The 24507-nt window shown below is 47.0% G+C and overlaps 1 protein-coding gene across 4 annotated transcripts in view; it reads left to right on the top strand.

Annotated features, from left to right (window-relative positions):
- The window catches only part of BDP1 (BDP1 general transcription factor IIIB subunit), a 1439438-nt gene that overhangs the window by 159992 nt on the left and 1254939 nt on the right, over positions 1 to 24507 (top strand). For all 4 annotated transcript variants that reach the window (XM_085632357.1, XM_085632359.1, XM_085632358.1 and 1 more), the window contains exon 8: positions 14931 to 14985. In XM_085632357.1, the coding sequence (XP_085488483.1) occupies positions 14931 to 14985 (55 nt within the window). The remainder of the gene's footprint in view (positions 1 to 14930; positions 14986 to 24507) is intronic.

The raw sequence follows: 24507 nt of genomic DNA, 5'->3' as shown, positions 1-24507 counted from the left end.
TAGAACAGACTTGGACCAATTTATGGTGTACCCAGACGCTCGACCAAAAAGCTCACATATATTGAGAAGTGCCTCAATAGAGCGACTGGGAGAGGCCATATATAATAGAACATCATCCGCGTATAGGGAGACACGGTCCTTCCACTCCGCTGTCCATCTAAGTCCCCGAATCATCGGCTCCCATCTGATCCATGCTGCCAGCGGCTCCAGTACAAGAGCAAATCGCAGCGGTGACAGCGGGCAGCCTTGGCGTGTGCCACGTGAGAGTGGAAAGTCCCTGGAAATATGACCATTAGCCGTTACATATGCCACCAGGTTAGTGTATAGCAAGCGTACCCACGCACAAAATTTGGGACCAAAGCCCAAATGAGTAAGCACTGCAAAAAGGAAGGGCCACTCCACCATATCGAACGCCATTCGAGCGTCCAGGGAAAGGATAACTGCAGGCTCTTGCAAATACGGTATGCGGGCCAACACTCCATGTAGGGAATGCCCTTTTAATGCGATGGTCAGGGATATATGCTTACGCCTTTCCCCCATCCCATTAATTCCCAGGGTGCTGACCAAAATGAAAATGAAATGCTATTGTCTCATCCTGATAGCACTACTATAGCCGAGGCAACACTGGTTCCTGGAACTTCTTCTGTTGTTGAAATCGAAACCCATACGCTTACAACTGTCACCATCTCTCCTGATCAGAGACAAGGGGCAAGTATGTCACCAGACCCGGAGTCTCTTTATTTGTATGCCTGGCTGAGTTCTTGAAGTTCGTGGACATGGGTATCTCACAGGAATGCAGAGATATCATTGCAAGATCCAGAGCAGAAAGCACTAATAAGACTTACCGCCTAAAGTGGAAACGGTTCTGCTTCTGGTGCCAAACGAACAACTTACACCCGTTTCAAGCTTCTTCGAAGCAGATTTTGCTATATCTCCTCTCCTTAGCAAAATCAGGTCTCACATTCTCTTCAGTTAAGGTGCCCTTGCCTTCATGAGGAGACTCTTCCATGCCTTCCCCCCAGTGCGAGCTACCCCTCTGGAATGGAGACTTAACTTAGTCCACGCGCAATTGAGGAGGCAGCCCTTTAAACCAATTCACAAAGCCGAGCTGAAGCTTCTGACTTGAAAAGTAGCTCTCCTCCTGACTCTCACTGCCACAAGTAGAGCTAGCGAAATCCAGGCTTTTACCATGAAAGAACCATTTCTTCATTTCACAGAAAATTATGTGGCTCTGGGGATAAACCCAACTTAAGTTCCATCTTAACGAACCAGTCATACTCTAATCTTACTTTCCAAATCCATCTACGTCAGCAGAGCATGCGTTGCATATGCTAGACGTAAATAAATGTCTAAAATTCTACCTGCAGAAGACTAAGGACATAAGAAAGACTGATCAGCTACTGGTGGCTTACAGACAGGGCCAGGAAAGAACAGCAGTAACTTAGGCCACTTTTGCCAGATGGGTCTCTACAGCAATCCAATTCGGCCACAACAAGGTTAACAAGCCCTTAAGAAGAAGTACTAAAGCACATTCCACCAGAACAGTGTCCACATCGGCAGCTCTTTTTGCTGGAGTGACGCTGGACAAGATTTACCATGCTGCAACATGGAAAAGTGGCCACACTTTCATGCAGCGCTACTGTCTGCAATCTACGCAGCGTGAAGATGCAGCTGTGGGCCAAGCAGTACTGCATCATCTCTTCAATAAAGGTGGGCCTCTTCCTAGTAAAGAGGAATTTTATACATTTCAATTTATTGAAATTGCATAGCATTGCTTGATTTAAATTTGATAAACTTTAATTCTAAAACATATTAGATAGAAAAGAAGTAAGATTCTAAACCGAGATTCTTGTTTACAATGGTAACCTATGTTTTCTATTAGTGTTTGTAGACATTCCATTAAACTCCTCATCTACATAGTATGAAATAATGCCTTATTTTATACAAGTGATAAATTCTCTAGGATCAAAAGGGTTTTTGGGTACTTACAAAAGTCTTTGTTTTGATACACTAATGTTATATCTTACATGTCTTCCTCATCCACTACCGACAGTACGATCTTTAGGGTACTACTTGCTATTATGCTTCAAGCATGTGAATCTATGAAAGATACCCCAATACTAAATAAGAAAATAAATTACTTACCGTTAACTGTGGTTATACAGTATTGGTATCTTTTATAGATTCCCATGCAACCCACCCTCCTCCCCATAGATGCTTCTCTCTTCAGTCTTAAGGGATTCTTACTTCCCACTTGTGCTTAGAAAATCTGAGGGAACCTGCCTCTACTGGGAGTTGTCTAGAGGGTGCTGATTGGCTGTGTTCAACATTTGGCCCTTTTTAAGAAAAGACATAGGCTGTCAATAACATGGCCTATAGGACACTATTATATTTGTTAAATACTGCTTGATTATTTTACTGCGAGACTCGCATTTCGACGACTGGGAATGATTCAAGCATGTGTATCTATGAAAGATACCAATACTCGATAACCGCAGTTACCGGTAAGTAACTTATTTTCTTCAGTCCGATGCAGTGGAACTGCTGGTCAGATAATGTTTCCCATAGGTCACCCTGAAGCTCTGGAGGTCTGGAACAAAAGTTTTTCAGCGTTTACAATTTTCCTTCTGGTGCCCAAACAGCCACAGGATTATATGTCTGTCGCCCCCAGTACTTCAGTGGAGGGCACTTAGAGACTTTCAGGGTGTCAGGAAGAAGCCAACTTCAGACTCCAGTCTAGGTCCAGTTGCGACTTCAGCTGGGTACTTCAGGAAAAGGCCTCTTGCAGCTTTTTGTGTCCCTGAAGCCACCCAGGAAGTCGGCCAACTGACCCTTGTGGTCCACGTCTTTCTCCTAGGTACAAGAGGAAACAGGTCATTCAGGGCCTTTTTCAGGTCTCGTACAGCAGGTCAATTCCTCTCCTGATTGCCGCAGGTCCAGAAAGTATTTTGAGGAAGTACCTTGGGCTGCCACATATATACATGGCATTTCAGCTAGTGTGTTTTCACACCTAATTTAGTCCAAGCACTTGCTGGGCAGTTGCTGGGAACTAATGCAAATTGACCTTCAACAGCTTCAGGCAGAGTATAGGTAACTTTCTAAAAGTTACATTTCCCATGTTTTAATAATCAATCAGACTTTTAATTCAATTGGACTTTTATTAAATGTCAAAATAATTGCTTTGGCGCTTGTGTCTGGTACAGGTCAAAAGGTATAGATTAAAGTGTTTCATCTGTACTTTGACTTTTCCTATGTAACAGTTACAGGCTGACCAGTGACAATGTCGTTTTGGGCTTGGTCGCTGAAGGTATATGTCACTTCTCTTCCAGGGGATCCTCATCAATAGTCATAAGCACTGTATATCCCCGCCCATTTGCGGGGACCCCGCAAATAATGAACATTATATATGAAAATCACATATATATATATATAATATCTCTCGCTCCATATATATAAAAACATACATTAGTTTTTCTCATATCAATGCAGCTTTCATATAGGAGGCTAAAACAATGCTATAAAAAACACCATAAACTCGTTTTGCAAATATACATAATATATGTATAAAAAACATTGAGGGCAAGATGCACTTGAACTCTGTTTTTAATGAGTAAAAACTCATGAGTAAACTGCAAAAGAAACACAGGCATTGTTAACCTACAGGCTGCATCGTAAAACAACATAGAAAATGACGGCAATCTTTCATAACAAACTGACACCGTGCCTTTAAGGCAGCCATGACCCCTAGCTTCCCCTCATGCCCCAGGGGTGACAGTTAGGTCAGTTGTTCTTTCCGGCTCCTTCTGTCAGGACCCCGGATTCACAGCTCTCTACTTTTTTGGCTTTTTTGTTAAAAATACATTTATTTCCAGTGGTTTTCTTGGCTTCACTCGACGTCTTTTGTTAAGAGTGAGGTTGAAACCATTTGTTTGTGGCAGAATGGACTTTTTTCTGTCAAATATGCCTTCTTTGTTTGATCCTTGACCTTCCTGAGGCAAAAAGAAGGCCAAGTCAGACACTCGTGAAGTGTGCATTCTCTGCCTCCCTGGGTCTCACTCTTCTGCCAACACTGCAGGAAGTTATCCAAGAGAACCTTAGAAGAAAGAGAGAATACGTCTTTATGGCCTCTTAGAAAGAGGTAGGTCTCCTGTTAAAACTAAGAAGAGGACGCGTTCGACGTCGAGGAGCAAGGTCCCGATGTGTCCCCCCTTCGGCGTCGGGCTCGACGTCAAAGGTAACGGCGACGGAGCCGTCGTCAAAGACCTTGGCGCAGGAGCACCGGTCGTCACCTTCAAAGAACAAGTCTCCTTCGGCATTGGAGAAGCGTCTGGCGTCGAGACAAGATCCTCCGCCGTCGACTCTTCGACGTTGATCGTCGTCGAGACACAGATCATCGGCGCCAAGACGTAAGTCTACATCTTCAACGTCGAGACCGAAGTCCCCGTCGTTGACTCAGCAGAGATCAGCGTCGAAGGATATCCATTAGTCGGCGTCGAGGCAGAAGGTTCCATCAACGTCAACCAGACACTCGACGTCGAGACCGTCGTCTCCGTCGTTGTCACAACCGACGTCGAGACCAGATCCTCCGTCGCAGGGAAAGTGTTCGACGTCGACGCAGGAGCCTCTGTCGAAGCGAAGACGTTCGACATCGAGGCAGGAGTCTCCGTCGAAGCGAAGAGGATCGATATCGAGGCAAAAGTCTCCGTCGAGGCGAAAACGATTGACGTCGACAAGAAGCTCGACGTCCAGGCAGAGTCCTCTGTCGAAGAGAAGAAGGTCGACGTCGAGACGTAGGTCTCCGCCGAGGCAGTCTGCGTTGAGGCGTATGCCTTCGACAAGATCAAGAAGATCGACGTCGAGACAAAGATCTCCGTCAAGGACCACGTCGAGACAGAGGTCTCCGTCAGTGTCAGTCCCTGTAAGTCTCTCTCCGTCTCCTTCATCGACGTCGAGAGCAGGCTCCCGCCGTTCTATTGCCAGGTCCGGTTCTCCAGGCGTGATTATCTCGTCCTCAAGTGGCCAGGACTCTCCCTCTGGACATCATGAGGTAGAAGAAACTCATCGAGAAGGACGGAAATCCCCACGTCGTTCTCCGGTTAGGGAGGAGAGGTCTCCTTCCATTCATCTCCCTCCCAGATGGATGCAACCATTACACGTCTGGGCTGACAAGACACAGACGACTGGTGTTCGACGAGCTCCGAGTCTGGCTCTCGAGTCTCCTCTAGCTCGCCTAGCTAAGGATGCAGATCTTTCTCCACTAAGAGGAAGAGCTTGTACCCGCTCTCCTGCTCCACCCTCTAGGACAGTGGTTCCCAAACTTTTTTGACCCATGGCTCCCTTGACCTAATTGGCAGTTGCCCGTGGCTCCCCACCACTTTTTTACCGGCGCACCGGGGTGCCTCGGCACACACTTTGGGAACCACTGGTCTACATGAAGAATCAAGCCTAGACGTGATGAAGGATTCAGAGAGTAGCCATCCCCATCATAAAACTTTATTTGCAATCACAAAGATCTTATAAAGTACATCTCGATTGCTAGAGACAGGCTCAAGGAGCTCTGTGGCGTTACATGGGGTGGGCTCTGATGAACCCAAGGTGGCTCACCAGATCCCATCTGCCCAGTGTTTTAAGTGGGCTGGGTCCTGCAGGTGCAGTTCCAAAACGCAGCTGTCAAGATGGGTCCCTATCGGGCTCTCCATTTTTGCCTTCACCCTCAGGATGAAAAAAAAATCTTAACTCGGTAGAAGTCACTTCACTGCCTTTGAGGTAACTTCAAAAAGACTCGTTATAGTTCTTTCACCATCTCATCATTTCAGAACTGAATCATTTTCAATATTATATACAACAAAGCCATAGTTGTTGCTTATTTGTGTTATGCCACTAAGAATCATTGGCACAGCCAATAGTCCTGGCTTGTTGTAGGTATAATGTTGTATTATATATCTGGATGCAATGACAGAAGCAGCAAATTACAAGTCAGGCAGCACACTATGCTGAGCACAGATTAAGCAGCGCCCTTTATTACATTAGCCACACCCCTTTGAGACCCCCCAGTTTTTTCATCCCACTTAAAGCCCTGCATTTACATAAATGTAGGAGTACTTCTCCCGTCATACTTGCTGCATGAGTGTTTGCTCATCTGCTTCAAAGTCGTATTTTTACTCCCACCCCACACACTCCTCTACGCCCTCAAATTCTTGGTGTAATGATTATTCACTAACAATTTGGCAAAATAACTTCCAAGTGTAATTGTGCTGAACTGTAGTGCGAATTCAGCTGTTCTCCAAACTTGCAGCCTTTTATTGCATTTCCAGCACGCTCGCTGTCCAAGTTAATGCTTCAGGATGCACCGCTCTTTCTCTCAGCCAAATTCACTGTGATGCGTAGGGTGACCAACTGGCATTGGTGCAAATTCAGGATGGTGAGTGTAAAAATTAATATTAATTTTGAGCTGAGCCTTTTTGAGAAGAGGCCCATCAAGAACTTCACCCTCGCTGCAGGAGCCATTCCAGGACTGGGACAGAAGCCACCCAGGGCGGAGACAGGAATCACCACAGGCAGAGCCGGACTGGCCGTAGCGGGCACCCGGCAATCCCCCGGTGCGCCGCACGGGTGAGGGCCAGTTTGGGCCCCTGGGGGCTGTTTTTGTTACAGGGCCGTTTTTGAAGCATAGCTGCAAAATCGGCCTTGTAACAAAATTGGCCGAAAACCGGCCCTGGCAAAGAGCTCAGCGGCACTCCCAACCTCCCGCGGGGGTGAGGGAAGGGGGGCAGCCGAGCACTTTGCCAGGGTCGGTTTTGGATCCCAGTCCGGCCCTGACCACGGGGGGGGGGGGGGGGGGGGGAGCCATTACAGGAGGGGGAACAGGATTCACCAGGGTGGGCACAGGGGTGGGCATGCAGTATTCTAGTATCATCTTGGTCTCTTCCAGGGTGGGGTAGGGCTCCTCACCCCCTCCTGGACAAGACACGGAGACAACAGGCTCTCTTTCTAAAATGTTAGTTTTGCCATCCCCCACTGTGATGTACAGTACTTAAAGGCATACATGCCAACACTCCCGATTCAGGCGTGAGACTACCGATTTGAAGGCTAGTCTCCCGCCTCCCGATTCCTGCAAGCAAAAACCCGATTCCTCGGGGTTTCAGCTGACAGGGCTTGGTAATGTGTAACGTGCTAATTCTTCCAGCAATAGTCAGAATGGCGATGCAGGGGCTCTAGAAGGGGTGAAAACCAACAAAGCCCCATTAACAACCGAATGGTCTTTTAAACACCTGTGAAGTACTAGTGGGGGGGGGGGGGGGCTGTGTGGGGGGGGCTGTGTGTGTGCGCCCGGAAGCTGTTTCAGCCGGGGCTGACAGGGGAGGGAGGGGGGTGTATGCACTGACCGCAACCTGCCAGGCCAGTGCACGACTCTTGCATCCCCCTCTTTCTCTGCCTGCCATTGCGCTCCATGCTTCTGAAAGGTGATAAAAAAAAACACGTGAATTTGCTTTTAAATGTCCGATCCTGCAGCAGCACACTTCCAAAGTCCATACATGACAGAAACCCGATTGAAGGCCCCATTCTCCCGATTTGTTTTTTTTTTTTTTTATTTAAATCTCCCACTTTGCTCTTCTGAAATGTTGGCATGTATGCTTAAAGGAGATAGCCCAAGAGAACTGATTTAACCGATTGTCCTCCATACTTTGTTAATCAGTGTGGGTGCGAATGTGCCATGTCTTTATTTTATTACATTATAGACTGCATGTTTGAAGAACCGAGGTTTGCTTACAATTTAGAAACAGGAATTAAGCTCTGTGGAGAGAACCACGTGCTGCCTCGATGTAATCAGGGCCGGTTTTACGATTTTTGGGGCCCTGGGTAGAAAGGGAAGGTGTGAGGCCCCTCTAAGTTGCAGAGACATGACACATGACGCATTCAGGGCTGTTTGCATCTGAATAGATGCCCCTGCGCCTGAAGCTGCAGCCCCTCCCTCTCAGTCACCTTCAAAGACAGCTCATCAAGGGCTGAAGGTGTGAGGGTTGCCATCCCGCTGTGCCTCTCCAATGCTGCTGAGTATCTGAGCTTTGGTACTGAATCGGCGTCTGTTACACCCGACCTCAACAGCATCGGAGTCAAGCAATAACGGACAAATGGCATCGGTTAAAGAATCCTTCTCCTTCACGGACAACGGACAGGCGAGTGTTGCGCTGCGGCTGCAATTACCATGACCCACATCCTGTGCGGCGGCGCGGCGCCCCTGGCCTCTCATCACGGCGCACTGGGGTGCCGCGGCGCACACTTTGGGAACCACAGCTCTAGGAGGATATCAAGATCACGCACCAGTAGGAGAAGACGCAGGTCTCTAACGCTTTCCTCCTCTTCTACATATTCTTAAAAAAGAGACTACTCGCCCACCCTTACTGACATTCCACCATTCGAGGATCTCTCCTGTGGACGATGTAAGCACATTCCAGGACGTGCTTTCTAGAGGGACGGCCAAAATGAACATTCCTATGCCGGTTCAGCAGTGTACGTCTTCAGTTATTTTCGAGACTTTGAACCAGAGAACATCTTCTCGCCCATTACTTTCATTAGTACCGGGTCTTCTTAAACCTATGATGGACATTTTCCTCACGCCGGCCACTCTCAAGAATGCCCCGGCAAGAATTCTAAAAAAGTATCGTCCACTGGAGGGGATCCCTCTTTCCTAAAGTCAGACCCACCACCGGACTCGGTGATTGTGGCTGCTGCCAGAAAAACCCATTCAGTAGCCTCCGCGTCTACAGTACCACCAGACAAGGAGAGCAAGACACAAGAGTCATGGGGGAGAAAAGTATGTGGCACTTCGGCTTCCATGATTAAGGTCTCCAGTGCTTCCGCTCACTTGGGACGATACGATAGAGCTTTATGGGATTCTCTGCAGAGGTTTACAGAGAAACTGCCCTAGGAAGACCATAAAGACTTCAAGGAAGTTTTACAGGAGGGCAGCTTGGTGGCGAACCAAGTAATTAGTGCTGCGGCTGACGGAGCTACTCTTTCAGCACACTCCTACGCACACGGAATATGTGCCAGAAGATCTTCATGGCTTCGACTTACAGCACTGAAGCCAGAGGCGCAGTCCCGGATTCTCAACCTGCCATTTTCCGGTTCATCGTTGTTCGGCACACACACAGATGAAGAAATGGCACGGATGAAGACTGAGCTAGATACCCTCAAGGAGGTGGGGCTAGAAAAGAAAAAAGAGTTTTGTTGCTGTTACCGCAATACGGATCGCCGTTCCTTCCAACAGAGGGTTCAAAACCCCTCATTGGTAAAAGAACCAAAACCAACAGGGTCAGCAAAAATCGCAATATCAAAACCGACGATCAAACCGCGGAAGAGGAGGGAACCATCAGTCCTCTACCTCAACAAAAACTCCAGCCAAGCAATGAGTGCCCGCTTCCTCCTTTACCGTTCACCACTCCAGTAGGAGGATGTGTTCAAAATCATCTGCAAGAGTGGCGAGTCATCTCAAAAGACCAATGGGTGTTGGCTACGCTGCAGAATGGGTGTACTCTGTTTCCGAGGTCGTCCTCCCTCGATCCCTCCGGTGATGTCATCATGCCACCAGATCAACATGCTGCAGAGAGAAGTGGGCATCCTTCTCTAAAAGTCAGCCATAGAGAAGGTCCCATGATATCAAAGAGGTCGAGAAGTTTATTCCAGATATTTCCTGGTAAAGAATAAAGGGTAAAAGTCAGAGTACAGACCCATTCTGGATCTACGAGCACTCAACCAGTCCATCAAACGAGAAAAATTTCACATGCTGGCTCTCCACCAAATATATCCTCACCTCCGCAAAAGGGATTGGATGTGTTCGCTGGATCTGCAAGATGCTTATTTTCATGTGCCCATAAACCAGCATCACCGAAAATACCTTCGCTTCATAGTCGGAACGTCCCATTATAAATTCAAAGTTCTGCCCTTCGGGCTGAAGTCAGCTCCTCGGGTGTTCACGAAGTGCATGGCAGTAGTGGCAGCTACTCTGCGACGCAGAGGCATCTTCGTCTACCCCTACCTGGATGATTGGTTGCTGAAAGGCCCTTCTCCCCAAAGTGTAATGAGCCATTTCCAGCAGTGCTTAACGCTTTGTCAGAAATTGGGCCTTCACGTGAACTTCGAGAAGTCGACGCAGCAGCCCACTCAAACGATCCACTACCTGGGGGCACTGCTAGACTCTGAAAGAGGAAAAGTGTTTGCTTCGGAGGAGAGACAATTATCCATCATTCACAAAGGCAAACAAATTTTAAAGAGCAAACTGTCGTCGGTGCGTCAGATCGCCTCTCGCTGGGGTCGATGGCATTCTGCATTTTTCTGGTGCCCAATGCCAGATTCAAAATGCGTCCTCTGCAGCAAGGTCTGGACGACAAATGGGATCAGCGGTCTTCTCGCTGGGAGGACAAGGTCTGTCTATCGCATGCAGCCAGAGCATCCATTCGTGGTGGATGAAAAAGGGCAACCTGAGAGTAGGAATACCGTTTCATCAATCTCCTCCGTTTCAGACTCTGATCACAGACGCATCCCTGCAAGGATGGGGAGCTCACATGCGTTCTCTCCAGACGCAAGGCTTATGGTCCTCAAAAGAGCAGTTGTACCACATAAACATGCTGGAGCTGAGGGCTGTTCATCTAGCTCTCAAGGCTTTCTTCCCTTCGATTCAAACGAGTTCCATACTTGTACAGACGGACAATACCATTACCATGTACTACCTGAACAAGCAGGGAGGAACTCGCTCGAGGACTCTGTCTCTGGAGGTGCAGACCCTCTGGCACTGGCTTTTGGTGAGGGATCTATCCATCACAACGGTTCATCTGCCGGGAGAGCAGAATGCTCAAGCGGATGCCCTCAGCCACCATTTCGAGGAACAGCAGGACTGGGTCCTCAACAATGAGGTGGTTGAAGATATCTTCCAGGCTTGGGGCCGTCCAAGCATAGATCTGTTTGCAGACGACGAAAACACAAAATGCCGAGACTTCGCCTGAAGATATTACCGACCAGGGTCGAAGGGGAATGCCCTTTTGATCGACTGGTCAGGGGCATTTGTGTACGCCTTTCCACCACTGCCTCTCATCCCGAAGGTGGTGACCAAGCTATCACACTCGGACACCACAATGATTCTGATTGCTCCGGACTGGCAGAGACAGTGGTGGTACCCGGACCTTCTGCATCTGTCAATCTGCTCACACAAGAGACTGCCGTGCAGACCGGATCTGCTGTCCAAGATGAACGGGAGGATTCATCACCCTAACCTTCCCTCACTTAACTTGGCGGCATGGCACCTGAGGTCCTCCAATATGGGCATCTATGCCGTCCACAGGACTGCATGTCCATATTAAAGGAAGCAAGGAGACCATCTACAAGACACTCTTATGCTTGCAAATGGAATCGTTTTTACATCTGGTGTGTACAAAATAATTGTAGTCCCACAAAGGGGCAGGAAGAGGTAGTTTTGCCCTACTTGCTTCACCTGGCCCGCGCAGGTTTGAAATTTTCATCCATCAAGGTACACCTGGCTGCCATTACGGCGTACAGACGTTCTCCTTCTCAGCCCTCGTTCTTTCAGTTACAGGTGGTGAACGATTTCCTGCAGGGTCTTAAGAAGGTCTACCCTCTGGTTCGACCTCCTTCACCTCGTTGGGAGCTGAATTTGGTACTCTCAAAATTGATAGGTCCACCCTTTGAGCCTATCCACAAAGCAACCTTGCAGCACCTTACGTGGAAGGTAGCTTTCCTGGTAGCCATCACCTCAGCTCATAGGGTGAGCGAGATTCAGGCCCTCTGTTCAAAAGAGCCCTATTTGGTTTTTCATCTCAATAGGGTAGTCCTCAGAAAACATCCTTCTTTTCTTCCGAAGGTGGTGTCCGATTTTCATGTAAATCAGACCATTTCTCTTCCGACCTTTTTTCTCAATCCCTCCACTCCAGCTGAGAGGGCTCTACATTCGTTAGACCTTAAAAGGGCGTTGAGGTTTTATCTAGACAGGTCGAAGCCCTTGAGAAAGTCTGATCGACTATTTGTTAATTATGGTGCAGTCAGAACAGGTTTCCCAGCATCAAAACGGTCCATTGCCAGATCGATAGTCTCATGCATAAAATTGGCTTACCAGTTAGCACAGAAGCCTCTTTTGTCCGCTTCAAAAGCGCATTCCACAAGAGGAAAAGCGGCTACGACTGCTTTTCTCAATAATGTACCGCTCTCTGGGATCTGCAAACCAGCCACTTGGAGATCAGTGCATACATTTACAAGACATTACTGTCTTGACTCAGATACTAGAGCGGACACTCAAGTAAGCCAAGCCTCCTTGAGGAATCTGTTCAACAGCTGAATATTTTGGTTGTTGTTAAGTGCATCACTTTGTTTTCTCATTTGCCTGCAGGTGGTTGTTGGGCTTGCTATTCTATTCAGTGCTTATGACTATTGATGAGCATCCCCTGGAAGAGAAGGATAAGTTACTTACCTGTAATCCTAGTTCTCTTCCAGGGGTATCCTTATCAAAGTCATAAGCAACCCACCCACCTCCCCAGGCAAATGAGAGTATGTCACTGTTTAATATTATATTGGTGCCCTGATCTTCAGGGTTGCGCAAAGAACAACTGACCTAACTGTCATCCCTGGAGCATGATGAGAAGCTAGGGGTCATGGCTGCCTTAAATGCATGGTGCTAGTTTGTTATGGAAGCTTGCTTTCATTTTCTATGTTGTTTTACAATGCAGCCTGTAGGCTAACAATGCCTGTGTTTCTTTTGCAGTTTACTCATGCGTTTTTACTCATTGCAAACAGAGTTCAAGTGCATCTTTCCCTCAAGTGTGTTTTATACATATATTTGAAAAATCAGTTTATGGTGGTTTTTATTGCATTGTTTTAGCCTCCTATATGTTTTTCATATATACATTTTTGTATTATTTCCGGGGTCCCCGCACATGGGCGGGCATATTCAGTGCTTATGACTTTGATGAGGATACCCCTGGAAGAGAACTAGGATTACAGGTAAGTAACTTATCCTTCTAATGACCTACATTTCCCACTCTTAAATATTATGCACCCTACCTTTTGGGCAACACTGTACATTTAGGAGTGACTCGTTTAATATTTAAACTCAGGTTTCCCTACCTTTTACATGAGTGATTTTGATGGGTCTGTATAGAAGGTTTCAAGCTGCTGCGGTCAAGCTACTCATTGTAAATACATGTTTTCATTGCCTCTGTAGTGGATGGCACAATATGTAATGCAGCCCACAAGTGGCATTTAACTTGCCATGCCATGGATGCACTTCTGCAGCATATACTCTTGCCTTTTAAGAAAGTAAAATGGGGCAATCAGGTATTAAGCTACTTTCAGCATGTTTTAGTGGTCAGCGCGCATACACTGGATAGCAGTGTCCCATTGTTAGAGTTCAAGATTACCAGTAGGTGAGCCCCAAACAAAATATGAAAATGGTGGCGACCCCTCAACTTGGCGACTCACTTTGCATCAACAGACATTTGGATTTTTAATCTCTTCCTGGAAACCACATTCTATATAGTTTTTTAATATTAATGTATTTAGGTTGAAAGTTCACATTTTGAAAACTGCCTTCACGGTAGGGTTCAATTCTTTTTTAAAGGCCAGTTCCCGGTTTGTTTTTACACCATATTCTATTTTCTGTGGCTGCAGTTGTACTCCATACCCTGCCATTATTCATGGATAAGGTGGCTCATATGTCTTTTCTTACTTTCCTAGGCCTTATATCTATAGATGATTGTAGCAATCTGGAAAGAGGCCTTGTTAAAAGATTCCAAGGCTTTCCATTTCTGTTTGAATTGTCACCTGTCTACCCATTGTTGTAACATACGAAAGACTTGACTCTCTAAATAAGTGCATGCCCATCTCACCAGGATTGGCTCCATGGGTTTAGAAAAGCATTCATGTCGTGAGATCTGATGTGGGTATCGCACGAATCAAAAGTTATGTAATCTGTCAACAATTTTAAGTCTGTATATAGATATCAATGTATCTATCTTCTAATTTGATCACACCATTCTGTGATCAGTGTTTTCTGTCCATTAATCTCATACCTAGAGTTGGGACATAAGAGGACTAGATGCAATAATTGGGAAACATTGCTTATATAAAGCGACCTCTATACTTGTAGTTTATTAGGTCTTCTTCCGCAACCAGTATCCAGCTACTCCTCCCTATCTTATTAGGGAGCTGTACTCATTTGGGCAAAGGAAGTAAAATTTGCGTTATCCAGCCTGTTGATTGTTGATGTGTATTACATGACATCACCCTCTGCTGTATTTACCTGCTCTGATTTTTAAATTCTGAAACAGTGTTCTGTGTCCTTCCACAATGTGGCAGAAGCTCTTGACTTATGGTACTGATTGAGTGTTAGTGAAAAGAAGATCTAATAGATAAAGTAATGTGGTTACTGCAGTTCACTATTTATTGGTAAGGTCTTGAAAGATATAAGGTGCACAGCCTTCTTTGTAAGTTAACATATCAGAAACGAGAGCCATGATGATTGACTCTGCCTCTAGGCTCTGAAAAAATGATGGAGCTAAGGGCATGTTTTTTCTGGCACATGCAGAGCAAGAGCATAGTGCATGCCCTGCTGCTCAAAGCTGTGCTCCGATGTTTTTGCCTATTTTTGTGGCTTGCTTTAGTTTAAAAAATGAAGGAGATGGACTTAGGAGCAATAGATAGAACTATTTTAAGATGTCTCATTTTTCTTTTGTACAGAATTCACAACCTTGTCTTTCTGCTTCTGGACTTCTTCCTGCGTCCCAGAAAGGTTCTTCAAATAGAGTAGACTTTTGATTAAACTTTTGAAAGTGTTATTTCTTTTCAATATTGATTATTGTTGATACCAGCCTGTTCTTGATGGGCAGAAAAATTAAAGTGCAACCTTTTTCTCCCTCATTTTGCAGAACAAGTTTAAACGTGAAGAACGAGCGAATGGATGGAGGATAGATAAAGCATTCAGTAAGCCACTTGGTACCTTAAAAGCATTGGTTCACTTTGAAGGATCCTTCATGAAATAAGCTGTTTTACATGGTCATGCATTTTTCCTGTTTACTTTTATCTGCATATATGAGATTTCTTCTTATATACTCTATTTTCTCTTCACATAATTCAGATTCTTGAATAGTTTCTGAACAAGTTCCGTTCTAATATGTGCAATTGCCTACGATATTTTGAATCTGCCGAGCTAACTTCTGCATGTTGAAAAAAGTGTCTTTTTGAGTATGATACGGAGAATAGACTTCTACTTCCCTTTACTTAGACCTTGAAGGAAACCATTCTGACCCTTTGACCAAACAATCATATGTTGTTAGCAATGGACCCACAAGACAGAACAGCAGAATGGGGGTAGGAGTGCATTGAAATTTGCCTATTTTCCACATCCAAGACAAAAAACATGTCTACTCCTCTCAGGAAAGAAAAGAACATTTATCACTAATAATGTTATTCTTGTTCAATAAATATTGGTTCCTGAATGAGTTTATGGACTTTCACCTTACTGTGACCTTACAATCATCTTAAGATAGAGAGAAAGAAGATTTTGTAAACTTTGAGATTTAAAACAAGTGGAAACATTGGATATTATTTTGAAGGGCGGTTTTAAATCTAAGAATTGTTAATATGAAAATAAACTAAAAGAAAATGGTACTATGACATTCCCCTGAAATTATTTCATGAACGCGCCCCACAAACTATGCGTCTAACATTACACTGCCCTCTTGTCAGTAAGTGAATTGATTTCATGCTTCCGAATCTGGTCCATTGCTCCATCTACAAATGCCCCTACAATTTCATTCTTCCTTGAGCACAGACTGCGTGTCTGCTCACTTGCCTGCCTGTTTGCCACCGCCGAGGACGCCGCTTTGAGGACGGCCGACACACCCCTTGAGGGGGGAGGGGCCAGCACTTAGCTGACCTGAGCAGCACACCGTAAAGGTGCTTGACATCTTCCACGTCGTGGGACGCGTTTCTGCTCACTTGCCTGCTTGTTTACTGCCACCGAGGACACCGCTGTGAGGACGCCGGACACATCCCTTGAGGGGGGAGGAGCCAGCACTTAGTTGACCTGCGCACTGTAAAGGTGCTTGACATGTTCCGCGGCGTGGGACGTTTTCTGCTCACTTGCCTGCCTGTTTGCCGCCACCGAGGATGCCGCTGGGAGGACACACGACACACTCCTTGAGGCCTGGCACATGGACTTGGTCTCTCTGGAATTTTGTTGGACTCATTACTCAGGGCACCGAAGTTAGGGACCTTTACTTGGAGACTGATGCAGGTAAGAGCCCCATTTTACATCTTACCTTGTATGAGGGCTATGTGTGCGACCTATTATTGCTGGCTATTTTCCTCCCTTGGCTTATAGTGGACAGTGGAAAGTGTATTTCATTCTTCTGCGGGACTTCGTTGGTATTAGCTGGGCCTATTCTGTAGGTGCACTGAGTTGCTGTTGTTACAATGGGCAAACGTAGGGTGGCTGGACCTACCCCAAAGTAATCCGCGAACACTGTGACCACCATAGACGCTTTCCTGCAGCGAGCTGTTGGGGTCCTGGACAAGGAAATTCAACTGCCCACTTGCTCCTTTCATGGTCAGGGTCACCAGCTTTAGCACAGGTTCCTTGCGCCAGTCAGGTAAACCTGGCACAAGCTCTTACCGAGGCTACCTGCCCGTGCACATCAACCTCTTCCACACTGGACTGTTTCCAGTTACCAGTGCTTCAGGAAGCATGTACAATTCCCGGTGTGGGACCCGGGATGGGGAGGGGAACATGGGGGCTTCCCTAGTTTAGAGTCTCATCAGACTCCAGGTCCCGCAGGTAGTGGTACAAATTGTCTTCTAGATGAAAGGTGGGGTGGGATGACTTCAGAGGACTTTAGCTTCACCACTCGGTCGGTGCACCATTCATTTGCCCCCCGATTGGACCCCGCTTGTAGTGGTCTTGGCCAATTTTCCCACACTAGATCCGGATACCAGGGAAGACTGACCAATTCAAGAACAAGGTGGTGCACTGCTTAAATTTGAATATCGCCCGGGGGCGGAGGGTGGAAAATCATATTAACATGGTATGCAGGATACCTTGGGTGGGCAGCTTCAGGAAAGGATGGGCAGGGGATTGTGGCATTATTAACTTTAATAATCCTTTTATAGTGTCAGTATTTTACCCTTAGTTGCACAATTAATTTATAGAAGTCGGAATTCAGCCATTGTGAGATTGCCATTAGGTTATTTTTACAGGTGCTTGAATTATCCATTGCCACCGTTTGGGAACCCACAGGGGTGGCCTCAACAGGTGAACCACATGAACCAGAAAGAGGCAACAATAGGTGTAAGCTTGTCTAACAGGTTCATGCTATAAACAACAAGATTGGGGAGTGAAGAGGTAGCGCCCTACACGGGCATTGGAGGTGGATACATCCTTCACATAGAATTAGTAACAAAACACAAGGAATCCACCTCAAGGTGGGTTTTAATCAGATATGTTAACTACTGAGTTATGGGAAGTGCGTATCCTACAATGGTTGGACGCACACTGTGTTTGCGTAAATACCCCTTACACACCAAAAGGGCCCTTGGTGTCATGCTTCATCATAGGGGTCTTTCCGCCCCACTTAGGGACGAGGCGTGCTACGACTTGCGACTATGCGGGAGCACTGATAATGTAATGCTATGTGTGATGCAAGAGTAGTGAGAGGGAGGTTCTGGGGTGAATGTAAGGGAGTGAGTTTATAAAGGACCTGGCCTCTTAGACATACAAACTTTAATAGGTCAAGGGAGGCTGGTGCTACTAAAAATGTGGTGCGGAGATGTCCTGCATAATGTGCGGATACTCCTAATGAGTCAACATGTTTCGAAGCATCAAGGCTTCTTCGTCAGGACAATCAGAGATCCCTCCAATATTTACTATGTCACTCAAAATAGTGATCAATAATGATGTGATATTAGAGAAGAAAATGCATTTAATCAAGCATTTTTATACAATACCCAATGGTATGCCTTAATCAATGTCTGAAAAAAAGGGAAAAACAGTCATATGATAGCTGTGCATCCTCAATATGCAAACACGTAGTCCCTGCAAAAATACGCAGTTCGCCACAACGTGACTTGTATTGTTATTTAGCCATAATCTATAACACAAAAGAGGTGCTGTGACCTGTAGGGAAAAGACATTACAAAACCAACACACAAAAAACGGAAAACACACATTCTATCTTGAAGTCTTATGTAGTGAGCAAATTGGAAAGAAAGGAATGCAAATGGCGTAAAGTATAGGTTGATACAAACTTATGTATATGAGAATCAATGCCCCATGAACCTCAAGAACGGTTGGAAAGGTCGTTGTCACTCGGTACTAATGAAAAAAAAAGGGGAAGGTCCTTTACCATCCGGGCTGGTGAAAGTGGAAAAATGTCAGGTCCCAACGACGGCTGTGCCGTACTTGCGTGCCCTTCAACAGTCCCTTGCTCTACGCAGCTCCATCCCGCGTTGCTGCTGTGTTGGGGGAGACTGCTCGGAGCACTCTATTTGTAAGGGCAGTAATTGGTAAAAAGCCGGAAAAGCGGTTTCACCTGGACAGTTCCTGGCAGTCTAACGGAAGTGTGATGCAGTTACACTTCCGGTTGAAAACTCATGCTGGCACTATAGCGCTGACCTGAGTGGTTGACGTTCCCCAGGAAGTGCGTCGAAAAAGATATCTACGTATTAGAGAAACGGTCGAGATATTAACTGTGTGCCTCAGGGATTTAAATGAAGGACACAGACTGGTTTAGATATGGAGCGGATGTTTACTGCATATAATGGGAAAATTATAATGAACACTAGTGCCCACAGTGATATGTGTCTATTAGGGCGCTGGATAGTGATGAGTGCTCATTGTGATTAAAGATCCTAGAGTGCTATTTTATTTTATTTGAAGATGGGATTACAAACCCAGTCATGGGTCAGAATGCTCCATGCGACAAATAGTAAAACAGGCAATTAAGTTAAATAGGGTAATAAGACACAGTTTAAAAAATTGGTCACCATAGCCAGAATCGTACTTTATGCCATGGAACCTCGTACTTGGAGATAAAAGGTCAAAAAATAGCATAAAAATCCTTCATAGATAAACACCACTGGCACTACGTCAGTTGTGACCAGGGTATATCATCGTTGAGGCCTGTTAGGTGGGTACCCAGGCGGAACTCTTATCTTTGCTCTTTTTCAAATAGACCATTCTCGTTGTTTAGTTTAGGTCTATCACTGTCCATTTGAGATCATCCACACTGTGGTTCGTAGTTAGGAAGTGATTAGCCATCTTGGTCATGCTCTTCCTACAGCGTACATTACTCCTATGCTCGCCCATACGTATCTTTACTTGTCTGGTAGTCATTCCGACGTATTCCAGTCTGCAAGGACACGTGATCAGGTATATCACGTTCCTGCTGTTACAATTCGTAAACTTCCTTTGTTCCCAGACTGTGCCGTTAGTGATGGTGATGTTGGTGCTCTTCTTAGTTAGGTTGCATGTGCTACAGAGGCCACATGGATGGTGACCTTGGATTGGTGGAAGAGTTGTGATAGTGGGGTTTCTTTCTGGTAATGTACGTGGTCTGGTGTGGACCAGAATATCTCTGAGGTTTCTACCCCTTTTGTGGGAAAACATACGGTTCGAGGCATATGAGCTGCAGATTACACACTGCATAGATCGCCATCTGGTGTTGGGCCCGAATGTTGCAGTTGTTTTTCTCTTGGAAAGTCTTTGGAAGTGACGAGGTATGTGACTCCTCCTTTGGATTGTATTGCGCATGGGCTTCGGCTTCATCCTTAGATTGTTTTTTTCCGCCATCGGGCTCGGATGTGTTCTTCGCGCTCCGGTTCCAAACCGTTTCCAGTTCTCCTAATTGGCACGCAATCCTTCCCTTCCACTGTATTGTTCTTGATCGTGATCTCCCCACTCGACGTGACTCATCATTAGAAGTCTTCGATTCCGGTCGTCGACGCAGGCCATCGGGCCTACCTCAGCTCCGGTCCTGGCTCATGGAAAGGACTCTATTTAAGAAGTGTCCTCGATGTGGGTCCAAATTTCACCATACTGATCTGCATGAGGTGTGCAACCTCTGCCTCTCCTCAGAACACGAGGCACGAGACTGTCCGGCTTGCAAATCCTTCTGGTCCAAAAGGACTATTCGGGACCGAAGGGCGAGGAGAACCATGGCACACTCGTCGACTGCAATCCCCGACGACATCTTCGGAGAAGGCGTCGATGTTCCCGAGGACCAGCACACCGAAGAGGGCCTCGTCAGCGCCTCCGAAGCCGACGACTCAGATGTCGAGGACATCACTCCGGCACAGAGGGGCGTGAGTACGCACATCGATCCCCACCCTCGACGGCATCGAAAAAGGCTTCGGTCACGCCTTCGCCCTCGGGCCTAGGCACGACCAAAGACACTGCTTCACATACCTCGCTTTCGGGCCCGGTTAAGAAGCCCATCAAGCATTCTGGCAGCTCGGGCTTGAACCAGCCTGCCGTCGGTGCCGAGAAACACTCCTCCGCACCGGCACCGAAAAAGAAGATGGCTTCCTCTTCCTCCTCCGCGCCGAGCTACACACCAAAGCACTCAGCGCCGAAGACAACCACTAGCTCCTCAGTACCGACACCATCCCCGGAACCAAGCAAAAAATCCAAAGCCATCGACACCCACACCTCGAAGCCGAAAGTCATCTCGGAACCGAGACAACAACCGGACATTTCTAAATCACACAGTTCAAAACAACGAACTGATGACTCCAAGACTAAAAAACCTACGGCTCTGACACCTTCGGCGACAACGGATCAGCTCCTCACAGAGGAACTATTTCGGCCCGATCCACTCCAAAAAACACTCATCAAAGACCCTAAAACTGGACATTTGATGCTCAGCATCAAAAGAGACCGCTGGACAAGCCTACCCCAGCTCCACCTCCAAAGAGAAGAGACTTTGCTACCTCCCCTTTGAGACTACCCTTACCCCCTCCTCCTCCACCTCCTCCATCTCCTCCGCCTCCCCCACCTCATCATTCCCCCACACCCTCTCCGGATGAGGATGATGACGATGTCTACGACGACACAGGGGACGGACCCCATGACCAACCCACAGGGGACCCCACTCCTACAGGCGCCCCAGACACATGGGACAACTACAACGTCCCAGATGTCCCTAACGTCCCACAGGACGACCTTTACCCTTCAAGACCGTCCCCCCCCCCGAAGACACTATGGGGTTTAACCAACTGCTCCATAGGGCTGCACACTACCACAGAGTTGACCTCCATACAGACCCCGTGGAGGAGGACTTCCTCCTAGATACTTTCGACACTACACACAGGGCCACTTCCATTCTGCCCATGCTTAAAGGGGTTATCAAACACGCGCCAGAGGTCATTAAAGACCCAGTCAGAGCCAGGGTCATCAACTCTTGCATCGAAAAGAAGTATAAGGCCACCCCTACAGACCCCACCTACATCAGAAGGCCTGCACCACTAGACTCCATAGTAGTCTCCACTGCAAGGAAACGTGCAAACTCCCACGCATCAGGCGAGGCACCACCTGATAAAGAGTCCAAACTCCTAGATGCCTCTGGAAAGCGAACTCCATCCCAGGCTGCCAACATATGGCGCATTGCAAACACCCAAGCGCTTTTAGCACGATATGACAGGGCACATTATGATGAGCTAGAAACCATAATGCAACACCTCCCTGACAAATACAAGAATAGAGCCAACGAGCTAATCCAGGTGGGTAAAACCATCACCACCTCCATACGCTGCGCCCTCGATGTTGCTGACAACGCCTTTAGGGCAATTAACACCAGCGTCCTCCTCCGTAGGCATGCCTGGCTATGAATTTCGGGTTTTAAACCCGAGGTGCAGGCTTCCATCCTCAACCACCCTTTTGACCAAGAACATCTCTTTGGCCCAAACTTTGACGTTGCCCTTGAGAAAATGAAGAAGGACACCGATACGGCAAAGTCTATGGGAGCCTTACAGTCACACCCTCCTAGGCGCTCCTTTCGCCGTTCTTCCTTTCGAAGCACCTCCAGAGGCTACTCCTCCGACAGTGCCTCTACTTCCTATAAAGCCCCTACACAATCCACCTTCACTAGGGGTTACCAGAGAGGCGGCTACAGGGGTAACAACAATAAAGGCAGAGGTAAAACTAATAACTCCCACTCTGCCTCCACCCCTACCCAATGACTTCCCTCCACTCCCCCCAGACCATCCCACTCCAGTCGGGGGCAGACTCCACAATTTCCTTCATGTCTGGGCTACTATCACCTCAGAACAATGGGTAACACAAATAATTCGGTCAGGCTACTGCCTCGAACTTAAATCTATCCCCCAAACATTCCACCCAAACAACGCCCAATGTCACAGGAACATTTGTCACTTCTAAAGCAAGAGGTAATCTCCCTCCTACAAAAGAGTGCGATAGAGCTAGTTCCTGCCCACCAACAAAATATGGGAGTTTACTCCCTATATTTTCTCATACCAAAAAGGGACGACACTCTAAGGCCCATCCTGGACCTCAGACCCCTAAATCACTATATACACTCGGACCATTTCCACATGGTCACACTCCAGCAGGTACTTCCCCTGCTCTCCCAAAACGACTTCCTTGCCACCCTAGACCTCAAGGACGCCTATTTCCACATTCCCGTTCACAAAACTCACAGAAAGTTTCTCAGGTTTGTAGTGGACGGTCAACACTATCAATTCAAAGTGCTCCCATTCGGAGTCACCACAGCACCGCAAGTGTTTACCAAGTGCCTAGCGGTCGTGGCAGCACACCTGCGAAGACAACACATCCACGTCTTCCCATATCTAGACGGCTGGCTAATAAAAGCCAGCTCATACAACCAGTGTGTACAACACACTCACGCCACTATCCAGCTACTTCACGAACAGGGCTTCACAGTAAACCACACGAAGTCCCATCTGCAACCATCCCACGTAAAAAAATACCTAGGTGCCACTATAGACACCTCAAAAGCGCTAACCTACCCCAGTCCTGCCAGGATAGCAAGCATTCAGGCTCTACGCACCAAATTTCAGCCGGAACACTCTCTTCCAGCTCGAGTGTTCATGCAACTAATAGGAATGATGGCCTCTTGCATATCCATAGTACCTCACGCAAGACTCCAAATGCGTCCTCTCCAAGAGTGCTTAGCGCGCCAATGGAACCAGGCCCACGGTCCATTGACAGATCTGGTGTTGGTAGACAGTCGTGCCCATCGCTCTCTGCAGTGGTGGACCACCAAAAACCTTTCCAAAGGGCGACCGTTCCTGGAGCCTGTTCCTCAGATAGTACTGACAGCGGACGCATCGCTCTCTGGCTGGGGAGCTCACCTACTACATCACACCATGCAGGGCAGGTGGACATCTCAACAAAAGTTACTCCACATCAACTATCTGGAGTTACTAGCCCTATTCTTAGCACTAAAGGCATTTCAAACAGATATCAGGCAAGGCCGTCCTAGTCTGCACGGACAACATGACAGCCATGTACTATATACAGCAACAAGGAGGCACACACTTTCCGCAGCTCTCTCAGCTAGCACAGAGCATATGGAGATGGGCCATACCCCAAAAAATCTTTCTCCTAGCCTAACATGTCCCAGGAGTCCAAAACACTATGGCCGATCTGCTGAGCAGACAAACACAACAGATCCACGGGTGGGAACTCCATCCACAAGTTCTTCACCCATACATCCAAATGTAGGGGCATCCACAAATAGACCTCTGCGCCACCCACGAAAATGTCAAATGCCCAAGCTTCGCCGCCAGGTATCCACACCCATTGTCCAAAGGCAATGCGATATGGATGAACTGGTCAGGCAAATTTTTCCGTACGCTTTTCTGCCTCTCCCACTCATTCCATTAGTGGTGCGCAAACTACAACAACACTTCCTTACCCTCATCCTAGTAGCTCCAACTTGGGCCAGACAACCGTGGTACAACACACTGCTGGAACTATCTGTAGTACCGCAACAAAAGTTACACCTCTCTCCACGCCTCTTAACCCAGAACCATGGAGAGATCAGGCAGCCGGACCCAGCTCAGCTCAACCTTGCGATCTGGCTCCTGAAATCCTAGAATTCGGTTATCTAAATCTTCCTCCAGACTGTATGAACGTCATTAGAGAAGCTAGACGACCTACCACTAGAGCTTGCTACGCAGCCAAGTGGAAACGTTTTGTGGTTTATTGTCACAGCAATAACTTCAATCCCCTAGATGTGTCCATTCAACACATCATAGGCTATTTATTACACCTACAAAGATGCAATCTAGCCTACACGTCTATTAGACTGCACCTTGCAGACATAGCAGCTTATCTACAAAACAGGCAACATCTGTCACTCTTTAGAGTAACTGCCATAAAATCCTTCATGGAAGGCCTCAAACGAATAATTCCCCCCAGAGTGCCACCCTCACCTGTGTGGAACCTAAACATCGTTCTCACAAGAC

The sequence above is a fragment of the Triturus cristatus genome, chromosome 2_1, assembly GCF_964204655.1.
Source record: "Triturus cristatus chromosome 2_1, aTriCri1.1, whole genome shotgun sequence".
Lineage (NCBI taxonomy): Eukaryota > Metazoa > Chordata > Amphibia > Caudata > Salamandridae > Triturus > Triturus cristatus.
Note: the sequence above shows the minus strand (reverse complement) of the source record. Positions and strands in the feature narration are given on the sequence as shown.